The 25326-nt window shown below is 41.9% G+C and overlaps 2 protein-coding genes across 2 annotated transcripts in view; one reads left to right on the forward strand and one right to left on the reverse strand.

Moving 5' to 3' along the window:
* The first annotated feature begins 253 nt into the window (after window positions 1-253).
* Window positions 254-11652, forward strand: LOC128878567 (uncharacterized). Its single transcript, XM_054126853.1, has 26 exons — window positions 254-413; window positions 1483-1709; window positions 1905-2014; window positions 2358-2448; window positions 2837-3022; window positions 3129-3222; window positions 3707-3809; window positions 3887-3989; window positions 4077-4183; window positions 4264-4332; window positions 4573-4741; window positions 4847-5026; window positions 5554-5722; window positions 7796-7959; window positions 8036-8145; window positions 8396-8486; window positions 8592-8777; window positions 8895-8988; window positions 9193-9295; window positions 9423-9525; window positions 9605-9711; window positions 9789-9857; window positions 10197-10365; window positions 10737-10916; window positions 11052-11253; window positions 11324-11652. Exons 2-25 carry the CDS (start codon window positions 1556-1558, stop codon window positions 11213-11215), a joined length of 3075 nt encoding a protein of 1024 aa, XP_053982828.1. The 5' UTR covers window positions 254-413; window positions 1483-1555; the 3' UTR covers window positions 11216-11253; window positions 11324-11652.
* The window catches only part of LOC128878205 (nephrin), a 358472-nt gene continuing 344597 nt past the window's right edge, over window positions 11452-25326 (reverse strand). The window contains exons 13-20 of the mRNA XM_054126220.1: window positions 24865-25140; window positions 24376-24666; window positions 24057-24235; window positions 23035-23455; window positions 21925-22077; window positions 21454-21581; window positions 20440-20626; window positions 11452-19883 (exon numbers count right to left, since the gene is read on the reverse strand). Coding sequence (XP_053982195.1) covers window positions 19462-19883; window positions 20440-20626; window positions 21454-21581; window positions 21925-22077; window positions 23035-23455; window positions 24057-24235; window positions 24376-24666; window positions 24865-25140 — 2057 coding nt within the window. The 3' untranslated portion in view covers window positions 11452-19461. The remainder of the gene's footprint in view (window positions 19884-20439; window positions 20627-21453; window positions 21582-21924; window positions 22078-23034; window positions 23456-24056; window positions 24236-24375; window positions 24667-24864; window positions 25141-25326) is intronic.

The raw sequence follows: 25326 nt of genomic DNA on the forward strand, positions 1-25326 counted from the left end.
CATTTATCGTACAAAAGTTTGAAACCGCTGCATGACCTTTCTAAATGTATCAGAGCGAAACATTACAACCCCCGATCGGCACGTGTCCGAAACGTGAATCCGATAGCGCAGAAAGAATTTTAAGTGTTTTGCAATTTGGTGACACCTTGCCCGTTGATAAACACGGATTTTAAGATGTGGTAGATATCCTGCACGATTTCTGTTCGAGTGTATTGTAGTGGGAATGCCTGCGTAGCTTGACGAACAGATGGTATTGTACTTAAATGACGATTTCAGTACGCTATGAGATGTTGTGAAAGCAAGCACACTCTTGTCCATCGAGTGGAATGTGTAAACTGATTACGCGAGACTGAGTGTACAGCGGTTTTAATTCAGCTTTGTCGCGCTTTCGGAGGGCTTGGACGTTTAATAGGGTGAGCAGTTCGATACCCTATCTTTGCTTCGTATTTAGATCAGGCTCGGTTTTAATAAAGACCATCGAAGCTGTCCGGAACTCTTTACGAATTATTTATGAATCAACCTGTTCACGTTTCGATCCTCCAGTTTAAAAATGAAGTTACGAATAATCTATGACACATTCGATACAGGACCACTGTCTCTTTTATTCGACGCTGTAGGTGTTTCTATATTTTATAATTTCAATTTCACGCGCGTCTGTTTATTTTTACGTTTCCTGGTGGTGTTACGTTTCGATACAGAGGAAAACTGAATCCGAGTACTTTGCGAAGGTTATCTCTTACGAACTTTGAGGATAAGGTTTTTAACAATACGCAATTGCGTTCAATTGCGTTCAATTTCTTCCCGTCTTTAAATCTTGCAATTTTTTTCGATTTCATTGCATTGTAACCGCGCGTAATAACGCGATAGCAAAGTGAAAATGAATTGTCATGCAGTGAGATGCAAGCAGGAAAAAATGCCATTGTTATAATTGCCGCGGGTCGTAATTGCTATTAGAAGCCGTTAAAAATGATCAATGTGACGCCAGTTACTCAACTGCTATTATTACTCGGATCTAAAACAGTTGTTATTGTTATCAATCAATGACTAACCACGACGACGAATGGAATGTGCCGTTATCAGATCGTTTCGTGTGTACTTTGTCTGAACGGATGCGATTTAATTGTGATTAACAGTATCTCTGTTTTGTATTAAGATAGACCAAATAAAGACCAGAGAAGAGAAAACGATAGTGGAGATGACTCTTGATCATGAATGCGCGTGTTTATTTTTTAAAATACCCGAGTTACGAAGATATGCAATATTTATAATAACACATGCAAACACTTCCCTGATAACGACTTGCGTATTTGTTAAATGTATCTCAGCTGTCAGATAACGTAATTATGAAAATAACATTGCATGTTTACAATAGTTAAATGTAATTTATTTACACTGCAAATGTATATTTTTAGCAGTGCGCAATAGTGATTTTAAGGAGAACAGATTCATAGCACACTCGAATGCTTTGTTTTATTTTTGCAGCACATCCGAGCGCAATCGAAGAACGTGTCGAAGAAACCTACCGAAAGTCGATCTGTAATTAAATTTCGCAAAAATGGTCACGGAGATATTATTGACGGTAGTTTTGGGATTGTTTTTATTCTTCTACGCTTTTCAATATGGAAATCGGGGAAGGAAGCTAAATTTGATACCAGGTCCTCCAATAACGCCATTAGTTGGAAACGTGTTCATCATCATCGTTTCACCAAGTAAACTTAAAAAATAATCTGATTCTACTTGTATCGAAATAACAGCCGGTGCGTTAACCCTTTGCGCTTAGAACAAACGAAAACGAAAGGGAAAAATGTTCTATTTCTCGCAAAAACGTACCAATGCTTGTAATTAAAATTTCATTAAATCGTTTCTTTAATTCGGCTGATGTTTACCTTATATTTATTTCATAGGAGAGCTTTGGAAACTTATGCGACGGTACGCCGCCGAGTATTATCCAATTTACAGACTTTGGACTTTCACGATGCCGTACGTCAATATTTTTCATCCGAACGACATGGAGGTAACGAAAAATTTGTTCAAACATTGCGTGTTGCACGTTAAAATATATCACCGGGTGTCCACCGTCCTCACTTAATCATTGGACCTTGTAAAAAAAGACCGTAATCGGTGTAAAAACGTAACTTTGTCATTGCATATTATAAAGCGGGTAGTGACGAGGGTATAATTGTCAAAGGGAATCCCGCAATAAGTAACGATAGTAGAACTGTGTTTAATTTTCATGCACGCCATCAACTATTTCGATTATTATTCTGGAGTTACACAGTGGTTCGTGTAATATCATGTACTCGATCTACTCGGTTCGTCGCTTCATTTAACGGTAAATCAATTTCTTTTGAATTCAGACTATTCTCGGTAATTCCAAGTCCATTCAGAAGAGCATTGTTTACAATTTGATGACGTCTTGGTTCGGCACCGGGCTCCTCACCAGCTCAGGTAAATACCATATCCGTTTTCTTTTTAACTGTAATTTCTTATAAGACATCAGATCGACTTGTTCGTTATTTATTACAATTTCACAGCCATTAGCTCGCTATTACTCGCGACAAAGAATCATTTTGTCGCGAGTAATATCGATTACCAGGTCCCCAGGAGAAGGAACTTCGTTTCCTTCTATCTATTTCTTCTATCCCTGTAGAAATTAATTTTTAGTTATTCCAGCCGATAGATATAAAGATATAGAAAAATTTCTCGCGATTAATGTCTCGAACGACTACTTATTCCGAGCCGCGATCGTTATTAATATTTAAGGGAAGCATCGTTAATACCAAATATATTTTTCTCGCGATAATTTCCGTAACACTTTTACTTTGGTTTCCATCAGGTCGCAAGTGGCATATGCGCAGAAAGATATTGACGAACGCTTTTCATTTCAACGTATTGCAACAATTCGCCGATGTTTTCATCGAGGAATCGGAGCGTCTGACCAAATCCTTGAAAGACGAAGGTGGGCCAGTCGTCAAGGACTTGACGCTTTTCTACAGCGAGCATACTTTGAACGTTATATGCGGTAGGTGTGACTTTATCCTCGATAATATCGGTATGATTTATATAAAAAGATTGGAACTTTCAATTGAAAGTCGAATCAATCGAACACGTTTCGCACGTAATTTCAGAAACCGCGATGGGGACCTCGTTGGAGGATAAAGGGCCGTTTCAACTCGAGTATCGAAAAGCTGTCTACGATATGGGAAAAGTTATAACATACAGGTGATTAAAGCCAGTTCTTAAGAATTCATTCATGGTGTGGTTAGTTAATTCATGGTTATTCCGAGCAGAGGGTAACATTTAAAAAAAAGGAATAACATTTTTTCGTTTGACGCTTCGTTTTCGAGAAAGTCACCGGACTGTACCCTCCAAGTCATTGCTAGCTACGAGTTTCCTTTTGTTGACGTGTTTTAATGCTGATCTTTCTAATGTTTACATTTTGACTTCAACCGTACGACCTTTTTAAACTTTTACGCTGTTTTGATCAGTCAGCTGTGACGTCGAATACTTCGAAACGATAAAATCATTAGGGACTCGTCATGAAAATGCAACTTCAGCAAACTGAAAATAATAACAACGTTATTCCATTTTTTCGACTTATTTTTACATGCAGTGTATATAAAAAAAGCTGTTGCATAACGTTAAACGATAGTAAACGAAATAACAAGAGGCCTTTGTCTAATATTTTTCTGTACTAACTTTGCAGATTAGTAAGACCATGGTTACTCCTAAATTTTGTCTTTAACTTGGTTCCCCGAGGATGGGAGCAGACTAGGTTACTCAAAATATTACACGGCTTCACCGAGAAGGTAAGAATTACAAACTCTGATAGTCATCGGTGTTACCCTAACGGAAGTAATTCTTAGCTTTACGATGTCTTGTATAGATCATCGAAGAAAGGAAGGATTATCATAATAAGACAAATGGCCGATATCTAGTCGGGTTTACCGAGGATCGAAGAACAGCGGAAAATGTCGACGATGACGGAAGTAAGTGATGGTTACTTACAAAATAAAATTCTGTCGATTACAATTTATTACTGGCTAACGTTCGAGAATGTCTTCGTTTGTCTTCAGTTCGCAAAAGAAGGCTCGCCATGCTGGATCTTCTGATAGCAGCTCACAGAAATAACGAGATAGACAACGAGGGCATCAGAGAGGAAGTTGATACTTTTATGTTTAGGGTGCGTTTATCTTATGCCTTTTTCCTTCTATCGGTAAATGTATGTTTTCGTACATTAAACAATCTTTTTTATAACTTCAGGGACACGATACCACGGCGGTGTGCCTTTGCTATACCACCATGCTTCTGGCTGAGCACAAAGAGATACAGGTGCAGTAGTCACTGAGAAATCCGTCTTTCCAGTTTTGAAAAACTGGTTTCAAGGAAAACGCGTTTAGAATTTTATAAACACCTTAATCGCGCCCCGAGGCAAACTTGATAATTGAACCTCGTATTGTTTGTATGATCCTAGAATATCGTTTAAGCAAAAAATAAAAAAAAAAAAAAAAGAATCCCCTTAACAACCACTGCACGTTCTCTATCGTAATTACGTCTAACGTCTGGTTTCAGGATCGAGCCAGGACCGAAGTAAACGCAGCTATAGAAGAATCCGATGGGAAAGTCACCATCTCCACTCTACAAAATGTGCCATATCTCGAGAGGTGTATCAAGGAATCTCTGCGACTTTATCCAAGCGTGCCATTTATATCGCGTAAACCTGAAATGGACATGATACTAAGTAGCTATCAAACCGTTCGCTGTTCGTTCGAACGCGAAGAGCCATGCCGTGATGCACGCGATTCGAACGATACAAAGAACGTGACAAAGAATTTAACGTTTCCAGGTAATTACGACGTACCTGCCGATACGGTGGTCCATATGCACATACTGGACACCCACAGGGACCCACGGTTCTGGCCTAATCCGGACGTCTTCGACCCTGACAGATTTCTACCCGAGAACGTAAAGGGACGCCACCCTTACTCTTACATACCCTTCAGTGCTGGACCGCGGAATTGCATCGGTGAGGGAAACACGCATCGCATCGTGGAAACTTGTCCAAAGCTCTGAGAGATTTACCCAACAGGGTCTTTGGAATTTTCTTCTTTAATTATGTCTTTCAACGCGTTGATTGCCAGACAGATACTCGTGAAAATTTCTACAGAGTTAAAATTTCCTCTCGGAGCTATTCAAGATTAGATAACGTAACATTTGTCGAAGCCTTTAATTTCTTAACCTCGTCAAATTCGCGAATCCTATCCACATTCATTTTTATTAACGAATATTACAGTTGGTGCAGAATGTATTCGTACATCAATCAATTTCCCAAAAAACTCTTGTGTGAAATTGTAGTTTATTAACTCCTTTTTTTTTATAATCAATGATATTCTACACATTCTCGGAAATCTCTAGAATACAGTTCAAACAACAATCAATAGTTAATATATTTTGCGAAATTAATGAAAAGTCCTGTCTCCCATTTCTGGGCTAATATCCTTTTCGGGAAACTCTTCTCTCGTTCTCACCGATTTTTTCGCTCTTAATTCGCAGGCCAGCGATTCGCCATGTTGGAGCTGAAAGCAACGCTGTTATATTTACTACGCGATTTCTACTTCGAGCCTGTCGATCTTCTAAAAGATACACGTATAGCCACCGACTTAGTCCTACGTGCTATGCATCCCCTTCGAACGAGATTCGTCCCCATCGAGACGACGACGACGTGACCTGGACCTCGGGAATACGAGAAATAAGAATCGATGCGTATCTCGTGGTATCCGTAGTTTCAGACGTTGGACGTGTGCGTTAGCAAAGCATAAGATACTAGATAGAATAGGGCACCTAACTGTTAGATTTAGTAAATCAATCGATACTAACATGGTTTTAAACTGCACGCGACGCAATGGAATTGCGAGGCGTCGTTACTACGACGTGAATACGAATATTGCTCAATTGAAATAACTTAAATAGCGATGCGATGTACAGATTCGGAGTTTACATTTCTGGCCGACATGCCTGATAAAATGTCCATTATACAAAGTGATTTAAAATAAAACTTTACACTACCATTAACGAATTGTTAATTACTCACCATGATTACCACGATCATCTTCAACGTAGACGCGCAGCCACGACTACGTAACGGAAATTCTTGGAAGCCATAGAATATTTCTTTCCTCTTTACTTTGGCTTCAAAGTAAAAAAAAGATATACGCACAGTTTCGTTCCACCTTTAAAATAGAAGCGATTCGATTAATTCTGGTATCCTCTGTTTCGAGGAATTGACATAAGAACGCAAATTTACATGGCGTGGTGCAACATCTACGTCAACGACTAATCATTCAAAGGTTATTGAATACATCAACGAACGTCATTCCCCTTTCTACCTGTTGCGATATTGTCGAAAAAAGGACCGTTACTTTAGCAACTCAATATTCACGGAAAAATTTTCCTCGCGCCATGCATTCACGAGAAAACAGTTGGATCAAATTCGCCTGCGATCGGATAAATAAATAATAAATACTTTTCGATCCACGAATATAGCACCTCGATACTTTCCAATGTTTCGTTTATGAGTTTCACGGAGAGTCGAAGTTTCGCGATCATCCGATACTTCTCGTCAGTTTAGTACTGTACGTCTACCAAGTTCCGAGAATTCCGAGATTTTTTGTCCCGCGGCAGCGTAATATTTTTAAAGAATTCAATGACCCTAACATTACTCCTCGGCGTGGTTTGTTCATGATCGCGCCGAACGCGAACGCAATTCGACTCGTTCCAACCAAGTTTACACGATGATTTTTCATGGAGTAGACTCGATCGTTTGTTCTTCGGTTTGAGCGTTGATAATTTAACGAAAATAAGAATGGCAGAGTAAAGGCTGTTTTCGCGCGGTAGATAGCTGTAACAAATCATTTTTCATACTATATCGAAGAAAATTTGCTTTTTCGTGCGGCGGAGAGGGACCGCATAAAAAATGTCTCACCAGGAATATTCATTTTAAGAGAGCGTTCACGTCTAAAAATGAAATAAAAAAACTATATCTAAATAGAAAAAAATAATTAATTTACCTTTAACCTCACTCGAAAGTTAATCTTATCTTAACCGTCGAAAGATGCGTGTCCATGTACTCCGAGGATCGGTTAGTATGTAACAAGGGCGCCGAATGTAGGTTTGACTGCAAGTACGTATGGGTGAAAAAGTATGAAAAAGAAGCAAAGAGAAAGAAATTGTTTTGCACCGAGTTTCACGGTGCGCGTTTCCTCGTCGATGACAGTAATGGATTCTGCTGAGGTGAATATTCTGTGTCATTGATGTCCTTTTTTTTGGACGATAGGTATGACCACGTAGCTTACGAGCGCACATTTCCGTTGGCAGTACACGATCAGATTTTGTCACGGCAGGCACTCCCGCGTGTAAAGCGATTACACGAAATTCGGCATAGGAGGCTTTAATCCGGACCACGTTTTCGAAAAAGTGGAACGCTTGATAGGGTGAGCCGTCTCTTACGTTTATCTTTGCTACGAATTCGGAGATCTCGTTTTTCCTCAAATTATTAGTAAGTAAATAATCGAGGATGCTTGACGCTCTTATAGAAAAGGAATAGTAGCGGAGAAATAGAAATAGAAATAATAGAGAGATAACAGGAAAAATGAAAGTTACGAAATCTATACTTAATTTCTAAAGAATTTAATAATTATAGCGTAAGGGTAAGTAAGAAAGAAGAACGTAACGAAAGTAATCAAGTGTTTCGTTCTTACAGCTGATTTAGACACCAAGAAGCTGGTTAGCGCTAAAGTTTTGCAAAAATGTTAACCGGGATATTGTTATTAATCGTTTCGGTGCTGCTACTGCAGTATTTTGTTATATATAATAGCAAATTTGCGAGGATAATCAACGAGATACCAGGCCCTCGAATAATGCCGATATTTGGGAATCTGCTCAAGTACTCCGTTTCGCCGGGTGAGTTCGAAAATTGATGTTATTAAAAACGACAGCTATGGTAAATCGGTGGCAGTTTCATAATTTCTTATTACAGCGGAACTTTGGAATCTTATGCGAAGGCTGGGTAACGAATACTATCCAATTTATAGAATATGGACTATCACAGCGCCGATGGTGTACATTCGTCATCCGGATGATATGGAGGTGAGGAATAAATTACTCAAGTTTTACGTAACTTTTTGCATATTACCGCGTAACGACGTACACCAGTCTCCTTAGTTATCGCTTTTCCTAAAAAAAAAAAGCGCTGAATGCGTAAACGAAACGCATTTACAAATCAATGCGAAAATATCGTACCCTCGTCGTTGTATAATACAACGAAAGAGCGCAAGATTTAACGCGTCAATCGGAAAAGTATAATTCAACGATAAAAGAACCTTCTTTTGCGATTCAGGTGATTCTTGGAAATCCCAAATCCAACCAGAAAAGCGATGTGTACGATCTTCTGTTGCCCTGGTTCAACACCGGACTCCTAACCAGTTCAGGTATCGAATATTAAAACAAAGTTCGCGTTAATTCGATCGTTTTAATCGGACCGATCGAGTATCACCGATTTCGGCGGCGATCGTTTCCATTTCGACTCGTTTCAGGTCCCAAGTGGCAAGCACGCAGGAAGATATTGACGCCAGCCTTTCATTTCACCGTGTTGCAACAATTCTCCGAAGTTTTCATGGAGGAAACGGAGCGTTTGATCAGCAGCTTGAAGGCGGAAGGTGGTCCGGTCGTCAAAGATCTGATGCATTTTTACAGCGAGCGCACTTTGAACATGATATGCGGTAAAATTTTTTGTTGTACGAATACTATGCTTCGGTAGAATCTATATTATCTCGAGTTTACGATAGGGGAACATTGTGACGTTTGTCATGTACGTTTCATTGCGGATGCACTTTCAGAAACTGCGATGGGGGTTTCGTTGAAAGACAAAGGGAAATTCCAATACAAGTATCGAAAGGCTATATCCGATTTTGGAGATATCACAGTGTACAGGTAATCAATGCTGCTTTCGGTCAGAATGAAATAAATCGTTCGATTGATTGATGGGAGAAATAAACTATCGTTAGATTATAAAACTCTCTTTTAAATCTCTGTTTAAAATTTGATGATCGCTACGTGGGAATTTGGATGCATGGAAAATTGAAATTACAGCGATAAATTCGATACGATGCACTGCGTTTCATATTAATTTTGTAGATTCGTAAGACCATGGCTGTACTCGGAGTTTCTGATGAAAGTCCTTCCTCTAGGATGGCGTCTAGCCAAAGTGCTCAAAATAATGCACAATTTCACTAACGACGTAAGAAATACAATTTCTAATTTAAACGGTATAAATTGCGTGTTTTAATAGTATAAATTAATCGATATTTACCCGAGGGAACTGCTGCAGTTCGGTTGCAGATTATAGCTACGTTGATATGTTATAGATCATCGCGGAAAGGAAAGACTATCATAATAAGACGAATGGCCGATATCTAACCGGCTTCGACGACAATTCAAGTAAAACGGGAACTGGAAACGACGATGGAAGTAAGCGATTCGTGGTTAATATTAATTACATTAATCGATTAAATACATCGACATCGATAACAATGCTATTTGTTTGCAGTTCGTAAAAGAAGGCTCGCCATGCTGGATCTTCTGATAGCCGCTCATCGAGACAATCAGATAGACGACGCAGGTATCAGAGAAGAAGTTGACACCTTCATGTTCAGGGTAACGTTTCGTTCTATCAACAAATTTATTTCGATCTATAATTACACGTATCGTATGAAATATATTTTTATTCGCAGGGTCACGATACCACGGCGGTGTGTCTTTGTTTCACCACTATGCTCCTAGCTCAGCACAAAGAGATTCAGGTGACTCTTTGACGATCAATTTAGCTTGTACAGTTCACGAATCACCTTTCAATCCTCGATAGAACATTCGGAATAATTCGTAAGTAGGCTGCCGATGTTTACGCATTTATGATAAATGAAAATTTGGATAAATGTGCATAAACGCAGAAATGTATAAACTGTCAACGATAGAATACATGTCGGATTGATTAGTAGATGAGATACACTTTCATTTGAATCTTAATCCAATTTTCCGAAGCTGTAAAAATATGAATTCGCATAAACATCCGCAGTCTATTCGTAACGAGTGTTTGTAAGTTCCTACAAAGATGAAAATAGCGACGAAGGTATTTTTTCTAGGATCGAGCCAGGGAAGAAGCGGACGCGGTTATGGCAGCATGCGACGGCAAAGTCACGATGTCCACCCTACAAGATCTGCCGTACCTGGAGAGGTGCATCAAGGAATCCCTTCGACTTTATCCAAGCGTGCCGTTTATATCGCGTCGACCTGAAATGGACATGAAATTAGGTAACTATGAAAGTCTGTGGCCTGCTCGTTAACACGTTGACTGCCGGACTGATTCCCGAGGGAATGCCTACAGGGTTAAAATTGTGTCTCAAGACAGTAAGTTGTAAACTAAAACACCTGACGTTTGTCGTGTTACTTATTTTTTATATCGTCGTCAAAATCTGCGAATTCTATTCAGACTTATCTTCATTAATACATTAGCTGTTAAAATGAACTGCTGAAGTTCCTTAGCAAAAATCTCTGTCACTCATATATGGGTGACGTGGCGTTCAACGTGCTAAACGCAAAGAGCCACGATAAAGTTCAGCTTCTGTTCATCTTCTTACCTGATGCGAAAGAAAATTCGGTGCTATGCAATTCAACGTTTCCAGGCAATCACTTTGTACCTGCCAATACGGTGGTGAATCTGCTCATAACGGACACCCACAGGGATCCCAGGTACTGGCCTAATCCGGACACCTTCAATCCCGATAGATTTTTACCCGAGAACTCGAAAGGCCGTCATCCTTACTCTTATCTACCTTTCAGCGCTGGACCGCGAAACTGCATAGGTAAGGAGAACGTAAGGAACGTCTCGAAATCGAAGTTTCATTTTCGATAAGCTCTTAATTTGCGTTAGAGTCGAACGAGTACAGTTCGTTGCGAAAAAGGTTCGTTTAAGCGAACTTTTGGTTTTCAACACGCAGGTCAACGATTCGCCATGATGGAAGTAAAGACAACGTTGCTGTACATGTTGCATAATTTCTATTTCGAGCCTGTCGATCCCACCGAGAACATTTCCATGAACGTGGACGTGGTTCTGCGTCCCACGAACCCTATCAGAACGAAATTCATCCCCATCGAGCACTAGGGTTGAAGAGCGAATGTCGACGATGGCTTTCGTGGACGGTAAGCGAAATTTATTATCGTAATAACGATAGCAATAGAAATTAATGTACGGTTTGTCGGTTATTTTCAGACGGGGTGTTGGAAACGTGTTGATCTGCTCGTAAGCAGGAAACGCGAGACTTTGGAGTACAAATAAAGTGGTTTTTAACGTTACAACGATAGAAGGATTCTTAACGACACTGGTATTTTATTTTTGTAACTTACGTTCAGTTTGTTAAGGAACGGTTCGATAGGGACAGGCGTAAAATAAAATGTACGGAACGTTTAGTTGACGATCACTTTTAATAGTTGAAATAGGAAAACAATGTACAGATACAGAATTTACATTCCTAGCCGACAAAAGTTGCTAGATAAAATGTTAATCGTAAAAAATGAATTGAAATAAAACGATACACTTAACGAGCGGCTTATTCCTTTTATCTATTCGCTTATCGGTTAGTCCTTTACCTATTTACGATGATTGAATTATTAATTATAATTATGCCTTCTGTATAGACACACAGGTGTGAATACGTAATGGAGATTCTTAAAAGCTACACAATGTTTTTTTCTCTTTACTTTGGTTTTAAAGTAAGGACTAGTATGTTGAGCTTCGCTCTGTCTCTATGTACGCGTTGAGAAACGAAGAAAAGCGTAGCGTCGATAAAACGAACTCTGGCCGTTCGATTTTTTCCCGAAAAAAATCAACATATACATATATCGGCACGCTAATTTTCATGGGGCGATGTCGTGTTCCCGTCGACGATTAAAAATCCAATGATCGTCGTGTACATCGATCACCGTCGTTCCTCGTTCGACGGGTCGCGACATCATTCGTAAAATACCGATCACATCCGCTATGAGCACAGTTTACGTAGGAGTTAAATTACGCATATCAACAACGAATGCATTGCGACGCGACGTATGCGTACGATGAAGTATTCTTTCTTCCCTTATAATCGGATTATGGTCGCATTCGGTGCATCTCCGCGCAACTATTCGTGATGGAGGCTAACATTCACAGGGGGAAACTACAGTTACAGTCTTTCGATGAATCGTTAAGAGTAGAACAAAAATTATTTTTGTTTTATTACTAAACCAGGTGACGATGTTTGACCGATGAAAATAAAGTAATCCTTCTCGCGAAGCTTTGCCAAAGGCATCCTATAAATCTAGCGACCGAGATCCGATAACTGAGAATTCTTTCTTTGTCGAGATACTTTAATAATTCTGTTACGTTTATTAATAAATCCACCAAAAGCTGATCGACGCGACTCGTGTAAATTGCGAATTTTCTACCGTCAAATTTCAAAGCCGTATTTTACAATTCCAGCGTCGCGTGTCAGACTGTAACACGAATCATTCTTCGCGGGTAATAGTCACGGCCGGAAACGCCCCGATGCGACCACAGCCCATAAACGTTCTAATTAATGTAACTGCGATGAAGGCACGAGGCGTGTGTATCGAATCTTGTGCGATGGGTGCAATGAAACGTGCACAAGACATTCAGGAGGGGGGGATATAAATGTTTGCCGAGCACAAGATCGCTTCTCTGACTATATTTCTACGGTGAACGAACGTCGGAACGTTGTCGATAATTTACACAGACGACAAGCGAAGCTCACAGAGTAATGTATACCATTTAGAATTGGAAATGTAATTTAGAATTAGAATGTAAAAATACTATGTATATATACAAGTAATTAATGTACCAAATTGCTGGTACCTTAGTTTATATTACACGGTTTCTCATCCTCTTTCTTTATGTCTCCATTTCTTTTCTTCTTCTTATGTTTTTCTTAATCGTGGGAGAGCATCTTTACCTCGCCAGTATTATCGGTTGTACTTAAGAACAGCGATGATTGCTCGAAAGAATAACATTGCATTGTAAATTCAGCCGTGACGGCGGCCCGCGTAACAGTATGTATATCGTCTCGCTATGCATCATATACTTTATACATAGAGAACGTCGAATTTTCTTGTTGGCACATAAACGGAAGCAACATATATTCGATGATACGCTTAACGATTCACGATACGCCGTTCGTTTGTATCGATACACGTGATAAATGGTTTCCCCGTACGACGGGCGAGTGATCGGCATCGAGGTCCTGGAAACGAGCCATCGTGGCCAATTTTACGTTGTCGACGGTGTATAATTTACGGATCTAACGGCAAACGAATCGTTGCCGTCGACCGCGTCGCGCGAGAACTTTTTATTCGGCGCGTTTCAGCAGGTTTCTCGAGGCGATCGGTTGTCGTCTGTCCCAAGCGCGAGGATTTCTCGCCGCGGTGATCGATTATCGTGATCGAAGAGTAGCGTTCTGCGAATTGAAAAAGTGTTCGTGTTGCCGAACGTAAAATCGAATCGAAATGTAAAAATCGAGTCGTTTGTGAACATCATAAAAAACGATTTAAAACGGCTCAGTGCTTGTCCAGTCTTCGCCTCTTGTGGTAATGGTAATTTGGAACGGATAAGTTCGTTACGATAAAATTCGTCACGTCACTTTCGGCGATTTCGAGACTCGCGCATGTTCCACCCCGCGACCATGATCCGCGTCGTTCATCGCAGCGCTCCCGCGGGGAGCGAACGACGCGTCGCTTTCGGGTGTCCGGCGAGAATCGTTTATTTTGTTTTCGGTCGGTTTTCTTCTTTCTTTCGTCTCTTTTTTTTTTTCTTTTTCGTTAACGTTATTTTCTTCAAAAATTGGAAAGAACAGAGAAAAAGGAACGAATACGAAGAAGAAACATCAAAAGTGATACGAATACATTTACGAACTATTTACGAAAGCTCTCGATCGTTTCTCCTCTTAATTTGATATAATTCGTTATGCATTTTATTTTCTTCGTGTCTATCTAAGTGTATATGTACATTATATACATGTAAAACGTTTAATTTATCCTTCGTATCTTAATGATTGTATAATTAGGATTGACTATGTCTTAGAATAATCAACAGAATTATTAATTATCGTGTAAAATATGAAATATCGTACTGTTAGATGGTATGTCCATCTCCAAGGTACCATTTTGGACGAATATCGGTCCGTCTAACATGCCTAGCACTTTGATGAGCAAATACTTTGGAGATTACATAATCTAATAATATCAGGTAATATTAAGTATAGATGATTTTTTTTTTCCTTGTTATTAATTACAAATATAAAACATGTATATGTAAATAGAATTCTTAATTATGCGCAAACATGTTCTCTAATTGAGCATACGTGAATTTTTTTTTTTTTTTATTCTTCTTCGTCATCAGTCTAAGCCGAACGGTGCGGCTCCATACACAACAGCAGCGGTTAACAATACACGTTATTATTAATTAATTTTTTTTTCTTTTATTTCTTTAAGCTTTGTAGAGTCTACCGTAACAAATCAGTGTTCCTCCCCGGGCAATGAAATAACGATAGCGCATGCTACGAAAACGTTATTCGTAAAACTTTCAAACGGTTCCCAAGCATAAAACACACATGACAACGACGCGGAAAGTATAAACTCAACGACATCCTTTCGGCGTTTGCCGCGCGCAAGTTTCTACCGTTGGCGCGCGAGAAGAACGAACCACCGTGTTCCGAGAGGGCAACGTCGTCATCCATTTACGAACGACGCGTTATCTACGCGGAATAAACCCTTTGCGCTCTGGATGATCTCTACAAGACGTCTCAGCAGCTCGGTGGATCGGTTTCTCGCGATCGGTCACCTGTCTCTCGGCCGCAAAGGGTTTATCGGTGCACAGCGAACACGGACGTCAGAGGTCGAGTCGGGTTCGTTCTTCTCGCGCGCCAACGGTACCATTCTTTCGTCTTCCCGTCACGCGTGTCCCAGGATATAACAGACTCGATCGGTTCTCGCCTGGATCGACGAACGATCGCCGATCGCGGGAAAACGAAGAAGTGAAAATAGACGGGGATCGATCCTCGGCGCATCGTTTACGCTCGACACACCGATGACAAGCACGATTGCTCGGAATATACGTGCTCGCGCGTCGATTCTCGTACTTCATCTATGTATATATGTTCGCCAGCGCGTGCGAGCGTGCGCGGATATGCGAGAAACGCGATTTCCGTGGCGTATATTCGGAGCAATCCTACTTGCGTCCGTTTTAACCGTTCGCGATCCGGATTCTCCGAGTTTCTGATCGCTCTAGGACCGCGAACGGTTAACTTTTATATCCTGTACGATACGCGAGCCAAATTAGAAGCGGCGACGTGCGTAGATTTCTCAACGTGATTCATCGATGATCGTACACAGAGAACATCGGACGTGAACAGTTTTCCTCTCCTCTAATTAGTTTTGCGTGTGATTCGTATGAAATTAATAGAGATCGGGCGCGTATCGATCGTGATCTTTCCATGGAAATTGAACGAAACTTACACTTGTCGACTGATTCTACGGGTTGTCGTAGTTGCTCGAGGCGATTGCACGCGTCGTTATGTTTTCTACGAGACACTTACAACCCTCTCCCTCCTCCCCCCCCGTGTTTACGATAGGCCAACCACGCGCGCGGTTCTTTTTTTCGTAACGTTTCTTTACTTTTTTTTTTTCAATTCGTCTTTCTTCAAAAATATACGTCGATTGCTTAGGCTTTCGATAAACGGAAAGACGTTGTCTCGTACAACAACTGGTATTACTCTTCGTTCCCTTCCTCATCTTTTCGGATATAATTCGTGGCCTAGCGTAATAATCCTATACAATATTTCATTAATAGCTTAGGTAAAGTGAGACCCTCATATGATCCATTTTTTAATTACTTTTTTTTTTTTCGGGGCTGTGTTTGCATGTGTGTACGTGTTTGTGTGTATTGTGAAACGCTGAGACATATCGCGCTCTATTTACAAGGATAATCAATCTTTAATGGAAATAAATGCAAAAATATATGTATGTATGAACATTTAGTCGAACTACGTTTTTTTTCTTTCTTCCTGTTCTTAACGTTTCTTGTACAACGACCGTTTATGCAAATGCAACTTCTAACTTGGCTGTGCCAGGGAAATAGTTTACTCTTAACTAAACTCATACGCGTATAATTAAACTTATGTACTATTGTCTTTTTTTCTTTTTCGAAGATATCACTACTCCAAGACACTCACTTTTATTTCCTTTCCTATCATTTTCTTTCGTGTTCGTTTGCTTTCCTTTATCGTTCACGTTACTTCCGTATATATAGATTTCGCTGATTATGTTGTTCGTGTGTTATTTCGGTTTTCCCTGATTCTCTATATCGTTTCGTTCACGATATTTATACTTTTTGTTTCGGGTAGGATATATACGTATAAGTGGCTCGAAGCTATCGCTGTTTTAGGAAAATACGTGTAGCGAAATTTATCGTAATAATAATAATAATAATAATAATAATAATAATACTAATAATAATAATAACCTTACGTCAATTAATTGTAAAAACGTTCGTGTTTCGCGGTACAGGAATAAAAAAATCAGGCAGTGAAAGTAGTCGAACTTTCGTCACTTAGAAGAAATAGTCTCTAGTAGTCGGTTAATCGTTAAATCCGTTCGATACCAAACGATTTGTGCGCGTGGCACACGCCATTGTGCGAGAACTGAATGATCGCGTTTGAAACGCTCGATGCATAAACGCGCGAAGAGGCAACGAAAAAAAAAGCTACTTATCAGCTACGTTAGAAAAGTTATCGTTAACCACCGATGGACGATACTCGTATAATATTTGGCAACTTTTTCGTAATATTCAATTACAAAATATCACTAACTGTACCGCGTGTCGCGATAAAAGATTCGAAAACAATTCGCTCGCTAGGAGCGCGCCGATTTTGTTAACCGAGGCAACGTTGTTAGCAAAACGCGACGAAAAGGAAACAAAATCAGCGTTGGACGTCACGTGAGAACAGATCTATAGATGTTCTCCTAACTTTACAGTCACGGTTTCATCGTTTGCATTTGTGCTTGCGTAAACGTATCTATCTCGATAATCAAATCTCTTAAACACTTGGTGGAATCTATCAACGATCGTGCGTTCAGCGAACGGAGACGCTCGCTTCATCGAACACGTGGAATAGAATTGTGAGGTGTACGATGTCCAAAGTGGCGCGAGAGATTTCGTAATGGTGGTTGTACGAACAAATGCAAGCGGTTAAGGGTTAAACTATTCGTAGTATTGACTTTTGCACTCGGCAGTGAAAATGTGTGTGTTTTTTATACGTTTTGTAGAGTAGAATAAAAATTCGACGGTATAAAAAGAGTGAGGTGAATCAACGAGGATTAATCGAACGTTACGAAACGCAAAATCGTTTTGTGCACGTGAATCTGGGATTATTTTTCAGCATTTCTCCTATAAACGAATGGTAGAATAGTTCCTATATTTTGTTGACGATGTATAAGATGTGTGTTATTATTTATGTCATTAAATCCATAATAATAGAAATCGATGTTCGTTTAAGAAACCCAAATAACATCTCATTAATTTGTAAGTAAAACGTCGGACGATAACGTGGCGAACGGAGTGTGCGTATCTTTCGTATCGTGGAGAAATTTTGAATAGAGCGAATACCCGTGCGTGTGTCTCTATTTTGTTATACAAATCCGCCAAAGTGGAGTTTCTAATCTCGAGGTGGCCGAAGCAGCGTCACACTCGCACGTCTCGCGCGTTCCCTAGGGATTTTCTAAACCTTTATCTAAACGTCGCCTATTTTAGTACCTATCGAACTCGTCGAGTTCGTTTCAATTCACCAAGCGTCACGACAGACCGTTCTCTTTCGCGAAACAACTAGCTTCTTTCGCTCGTCGCGGTTACGACGCTTTCTTTCCCCATTTAACAAGTAAGATCCGTTCAATCTAACAGAGAACGCGTCGCGATTAATGAGCAAGAGGGAAAGGGAAGAAGGAAATCAGTCGGATCACTACCGATTACGAACGTCGTCAACTGTTTCCCTGTGTAAAACGATTGTCTCGCTTCCTTCGAATTTCAACCAAGAAGTCCGGCCAATGTCCTGGTAGACCTCTCTCTTTCAACCAATCGCGAACGAAACCATGGACGGTCGTGCGTATTCACGAAACGAATAAAAAAAAAGAATAACAAATCACGGGAACTCGACTTCACGATAACATCGAGAGCAGCATCGTTGATCACCCCGAGTCATCGACGTGTTCGACCGATATCCGTTAGGGCTTCGCTGTTATCGAGATTACTTTCAAAAGAGCGGCCATCGAAGGGTTTCCCTGTCGACGACAGCATCGGTATGTTTGTATATGTGTATATATAAAAAAGAAAAACGAAAATTGGAACCGAGCGTCAGCGGGTTCTCCAATCTCAGTTATTTCGATCTAGAAAGTATCGTGCGTTCCTAATGGATCGTTGATCGTCTTCTTTCTCCTAGCTTAGGTTGTTCAACCATCGGATCACGCGAGTTTGTCTACGGTACAAACTACGAGTAACTTATTCCAAGATAAGAGTAGTAAGGCATAAACGTGATCGTAAAATCCATACTATACCTCTGCGCTCTCGGGGAAACGGAACACCACCTCGCACCGTTCCTCGGCGCGTATCCTTTTTCCCCCCTTTTCCGTTCACGTAGACACATCGTCGAACGTTCCTCCGTTTCACTATGAAGTCGGCACAACGAGGAAAAAAATAAACAACTCATCGTACGCGAACGGAACCGAAAAATCATTGAGCAAGCGGCGAGCGATTCTCCCCGATCGTTCTTCGGTTCGACGCGTGATACGCGAAACGTAAACTACTCCGTAAAAGTTCCGCGGTCGAGGTACATTATATACACGCACACCTTGTCCACGGGGAAACAAACGACAAAAAAAAAAGAAATAAAGAAAAAAAAAAGAAGAACAAAGAAACGAAACGAAACGCTGCATTTCCGGTTCGTAACATCGTACCGCGTGCTTAGTAAAATTACGTTAATATAGCCCGTACGCGTGCGGTACAGGTCTCTCTGGTATTTACATGCTTCTTACTTTCTTTTATGTTCAAGGAGGATATATGTATAAGGTCGTCGGGGGAAACACCCACACGAAACTGTTTCGACGCGGTGGTGTCGTCGACGGCGTCCCTCGCGAGAGATGGAGAACCGATCGTTGAATACGTCGCGAGCGACGCGTGAGGCCGTAGGATCCGTTCGATCACCCACGAGTCGTTGATTAGAGCCGGGTGGTTCTTTCTGTAACGATGATAGTCTCGTCCCTCGGAACGGCGCGGTACTTGCCGCGCACGGTGCTGGGGCCGAAGATGGGTGATCCTCAGACAAGATGGCCATCGATGTCGGAGTAGGCCGGCGTTGGGGTGAATGTCGACAGTGGATGGCCGTGGGCGTGAGGATTTCCGGATACGGAGCGTGCGAAGGTCGTCGGTGGCGGTGGCACGGACGGAGGAATCGGCGATTTCGATCCGGCTGTCATCACGGTCACGTCGGGTGGTGGAACGGGACGCGGCAGGGTCCTGCTGCGCGTCAGGGTGCCCGTTCCGGTCAAGTGACCGGACACGATGTGCCCCGTGGGACTCATCGACGGGTAGTACGATCCCGAACCTGGCTCCACCACTGGAATCGGGCTGTGGTTCGTCTCGTATCCCATGTATCGGCCGTTGTCGATCTCCACGCTGTAGAAGTTCACGTCGTTCGGCGGTGCTGGACTCGGGTTCCCGATGTAACTCGATTTCGAAACTGCAAGTTGGGAAAGTTGCGTCAACGGAGGCTCTTCGTCGCCGCTCGCGAGGGTATTGATTCTGGGTAGAGAAATATAGGGGGCTGGAGGTCGCCGAATATAGTTGGTAAATCGCGTATAGGACGAGTGGCCGAGGTAGCTAAGGGCGAGCTGGACCATACGAATATCCATACGAATATCCTCTATCTCAGGTTCGAGGTAGCTTTATTCTTCTTAGGGTTTGGAGTATGTTAAATCATTCTCGTTACCGGTAAACGCTCTTCACGCATTGTTCAATTTATGAAACCCCGGGGATATAGAATATTGCAAAAGCTTTGCTCATCGTGTTATGCATGTAGAATATTTCATTTGAATTCATTATGTTGGTAAGATATAAATAAAGCTTATTGGAGTTTATTTAGATTGTTTTAATTTCACATTTAATTACGAAATAATAGCCGGTGGCATGAAGTCGCTACTGTGTAAAATTGTCAACAATGTGTCAACGGGGTAATCACGGGTGCTCTACCATCTCTTTTCGTTATATTTATAATAAAATTGCAAAAGTGCACGTACCAGAAAGCGTCCCACTCGCCGTCGTTCGCTGTGGCGGCGAATCCATACTCATGGGTGGTTGAATGTGGTTGCCACGACGACCAAGAGTCCCCTGATGATGTACCTGCATCTCCAAGTTCCCTTTCCCAAAATCTTGCATGGTTTGGTCTATTAAATACGTGCTAGCGGCCGTCTTTCGTCCCTCGTCCTGTCGCGTCACACAGAGAGAAAGGATTACGTTAAACCGGGGCACGTCGCAGACGTTAAACCTGCAACGGATCTACGAGATCGGTCGAAACTCTGATACCAGATATCGGATAAGAATCGAGGAGCTTCGTCCGTTATTCGTAGCGTATCAGTATGAAGCGCGTTACCGGAAGCAACGCTTCGCGTTCACTTTTGTTCGTTAGTCTCGTCATTCTGATACATTACGAGAATTCTCGACGCGTGTACGTGCATGGGAAATAGTTCTAAGCATCCAACCCAAAACCTGCCTACACTTAAGGACACTGTGAGAAACGAAGTGAGATTCCGCTAAGTATAAGAGCGAGAAAAATAAAAGAAAAGTGTTAGAGTCTAGAGGGGCTTGCGTCTAAAAAGGAGTTATGTCTCTGCTACCGGTTAGGCTCCGGAGGAGTTTACGACTGCTATGAAAATCGTAAGTGCGAGGAAAAGGAAAAATCAAAGTATTCGTCGAGAAAAGATACAATTGAAGAGCGTGAAAAAAGGGATCCAAGGGAGGTAAAACGAAACAGGAAAGCGTTAATAAAAGTGGAACGTGTTGCGTTCAGAGTTCGCGTTCGGAACTACTGGTTAGGCTTCGGTAGAGTTCACGGTTGTTATCTAAATCGTGATGCGAAAAAGAGACGATGCGAGAGAGGAGAAGAAATCGAAGTATCCGAGGCTACGGTCGAGCTAAAAGTGCGAAGGGGGGTCCGATACGGACGTAAAACGGAACAGAAAAGTGTTAATAGAACTCAAACCTACCCTCCGGCATTACTTGTTACTAAGAACATACTGACTGATCGCACTGACCACGTAATCGTTAGTGTCGAAGTTAACGTCGCTCTTCTCGTCCGACACCGAACTTAATTCACCGGTCATGGTGTCTCCGTTCACCGTGGATGGTGCGTACATATCAGCTGTCTGCGATTTGTTAATACCTGTGCAAATGAAACAGAAAGAACGATTAGAAACGTGGTGACGTCGCGGCCGATGCCTGTTAGACGCATTACGTTACAGAATTCGCTAGAGGCGAGGCAAACGTGTTTGCCTTGCCCTCGACGTGTTCACTTACGATCTTTATTTCGTTTTCTCATAATGTACCACAACGCGATGATCAGGATATTAATGACAAAAAAGATGAGGGAGGTTGCAGCAAACGTATAGATATAATTCATTGCAAAATCCCCCTTCTCCAAGAGAACGTCCGGCAGGTTCTCAGCGTTATTCGGTCCTGGAGGGATAAGCAGAAAGAAAAATATATGTGACAGTGATTATATTTACCGGAACGTTGGGCCTTCTTTTTCGATTTTAATGTAGCAAAGGCTATGGGCGCAGCAATGAGTAGGCAAACAGAGGCGGAAACAGTGATGATAATGACGATGATGTAGGAAGAATTAATCTCGCTGGATGTCACGTCGGTAGGTGGTGCCTCCCCTGTAAGCCAAGCCAACGCACCCATCACCGAATTGTTATTCATGCAACGGCGGGTCCACAAATGTTAGTTACATTTAGCACGGCGAATCGATAGTTAAACGCACTCGCGCGACATTTCATTAGCGCATCTAAGTCCATCAGCAATGGTAATCTTTCGCTTGAATCCGTGATTAGGCACACAAATGACGCCCGACGTACGCGATTGCGCTCGGAATTTAGGGGGTGTTCCCTTTATTGGCACGACAAACGATATTACCAGCTCGATGTTAACAAACCACTTTCGCGTTAACACGTTAGGCGCCACGCCGATCTTTAAGAAGGTCATGGTTCGAGAAAAATGATTTTCATCCGTTACTACGAATGGAACAATAGAATTCTCGACTGTTAGTTTAATGTAAAATGGTCGCGTATAGGTCTTGCATTTAAAGCGTTACGTTGGACTCGAAGAGCTAAAACGAGATTAGAGAATACTAAGGGTTATATTTAAGGGTGGAATATCAAGAGAATCAACAAATGTATTCCACTAATTCCGTTGCGACACCTCGCGTCGAACTTGACACCTTAAGCGCAAGAATTCCTTTCGAAATGCTCAATGTTTCACTACGAGTCTACGGAAGATATTAGTCGACATTAACTACTGGTACAAAACGAAGCCACGAATTAGCTACATACGATCGACAACATGTCCCCCTACTAACAGATACTACACATTTAAATGCATGGTTTCCACGCGTGATTGACAACACGCGGGTACGCACGATGCGAAAGGTATTTTTGGTAATTGAAGCGATTACATGATCTCGCATCGAATTGTTAGTAAAGGAGTACCGTTGTCACGACAACGATTCGTTAAGACTGTTAGCATTGCGGATGGTAATCCAAATGGCGAGGTACTATTCGCTCTAAGAAGCAATAATTACGGCAGAGCGTGAACACTATAAAATTTCGATGACTTACGTAGCGTCTGAACTTTCACGATGTCGGGTTGAAAGCCACTGTCTCCCTTCTCGTTAATGGCTTTCACGCTGAACACATAGTAAGTCCCCAGGGAAAGTCCGGTTATCGTGGTTTTATATTCTCCCGGGGAAACGTCTAGATAGTGGTATCGATCCTCGTAGTCGAGCGCCTCGCGCCAACGTATTTGGTAGGACGTCGGTAAGCCACCGTCGAATGCCCTCTTCCACGTCAATGTGACCGAGTCGTGGGTCACGTTATAAACCTCCAGATCGGTGGGTTTGTCCGGCGGTGACGTGACGTCCAAGTGTATGATATCCGTCGACTGTCCCATTTTGTTCATCGCACGGCATTCGTATTTCCCGTAGTCGGTGGACGTTACGCGGAAAATGGTCAGCGTCGACTCGGAAAATAGTTCGCTCAGCTGGAAAAACAGTGATTCTGATAAGTAACCACGCGCCATACCGAAATTATACAGAGTTGCCGTCGTTATTCAGGGTTGTCAAAAAGTTACATTAACACGTTGGTCGCCACGTCACCCAGAAATGGGTGACAGGACTGGAACTTGGTTGAGAGGAGTGGCGTTGTGTGTATGGATGGCGAGAGTGGTGAGTGTTAAAAGCGATTGAAGTAATAAAAAAAGGGGTAGGTATACACACAGAGTAAAAGAATTAGGCAGGGTATTAGGGGGAGAGTAGGGATAAGTAAAGATGAGGTGGAATATAAAGAAATAGGGGTGTTAGGACTGAAATCCTGCGGGTGACAGGACTGTTAAGGACCATTAAGGAACTAAACAAATTAATTTCGAAGCCGAGGCGATGAATTTGGCGAGGTTGCAAAAATGAAATACTAGAACCAGTGTTAAATTATCCAATCTTCGACAGCCTGGAGGCGACGTTTTAACTCTGTAGAAATTGTCACGAGTTTTAGTCCGGCAGCCAACGTGTTAATTCCACGAAAATATGAAAATTAACCACCGTTCTCGAGTTCACCACGTAACGTTGACGATATTCGGTACGACTTACATCCGTGTGCGTGACGCTGTACTTGTGTTCCGTAACATTCGGCAACAAAGTCTTCCCGTTGAATGTCCAAGCGAATCTGGGCAACGGGGAGCCTCTCGCTTTGCAAAACAGCTGCACGTTTATCCCTTTGTTCGCCGCCGCTCTTCTCGTCAAAGGTGTGTTCATCATTTGCGGCTTGACTGTAACGAAGCAGTAATTTATCAAACGCGTCCGCGTGAAATGTCTGTTGTTTCTCGCTATTTACGTCGGAATCGCATTGTTTCCGGCTCGAACGCGCTTAAAGAAACCGTGTCGGTTTAAATCGGCGTACGATACATACAGTTCGTAACGAAGAGAATGGGCTCGGAGGTAACGTTGCCGATCCCGTTGTTGGCTTTGCACTGGTACTCCCCGACGTCTTCCTGATCGGGATTTTCGATGTGCAGATAAGAAGTTTTGTTGATAAAAGAGGTGGAATAGCGCCCGGAGAGCTCCGAGTTCGAGCCAACTTTCTGCCACGTGACGTACTCGTCTCCTATGGGGCTACCGTCCACCTCGCAGAACAATTTAGCTTCGATTCCTGGAGGATACACTATCCCGGAAGCCGAGGTACGTTTAATTTTTGCCGAGTCTGGAATGCATACGGTACAAGATCAAATATTGAGTATCTTGCTATTGTTACGTAGCAATCTGGAAATGCAAATTGACACAGCGAGAAGTAGCAAAGACGAAGGTTGGTAGGAAAGACGAATGCTTCCAGGAACTTGTACTTTTTTTCTTCTTACAAACTGTAGGGAAATCATGGAAAGCAGGGGTTGCGTCTACTTACATTGGACAGTTAGATTTAATTGGTAGAAAGTCGTTCCTTCTTCGTTGGTCGCTTCGCAGATGTAGGTTCCAGCGTCGTGGCGATCCAGCTTGGTGATGTTCAACATAGGCCCGCGAACGGATATTCTTCTGCTGCTGCTCACCAATGGCAAACCGTCCCTGGTCCATGTGTACTTTATGTCGTTGGGATTGGCCATGGCGGAGACGGAAATCACGAAAGGTTCGCCCTCCATTCCGATCAACTCGTGAGGCTCTATCGACGAGAATATCGGCTTGTCTGCGGATGGAATTTAATTTTTGCAATTTTCTTTCAATCGTTCGATTTATAAAATAATTCTTAGTATACGATAGTGCATTAACGCGATTCTATTCAGACCTTTCAGTTGGAATTACGGAATTATTTTCGAGTAATTTGGTATCCTCCGGGTGTAACGAGAATTCACTGTCGCGAGTATCATCGATA

The sequence above is a fragment of the Hylaeus volcanicus genome, chromosome 6 (assembly GCF_026283585.1).
Source record: "Hylaeus volcanicus isolate JK05 chromosome 6, UHH_iyHylVolc1.0_haploid, whole genome shotgun sequence".
NCBI lineage: Eukaryota > Metazoa > Arthropoda > Insecta > Hymenoptera > Colletidae > Hylaeus > Hylaeus volcanicus.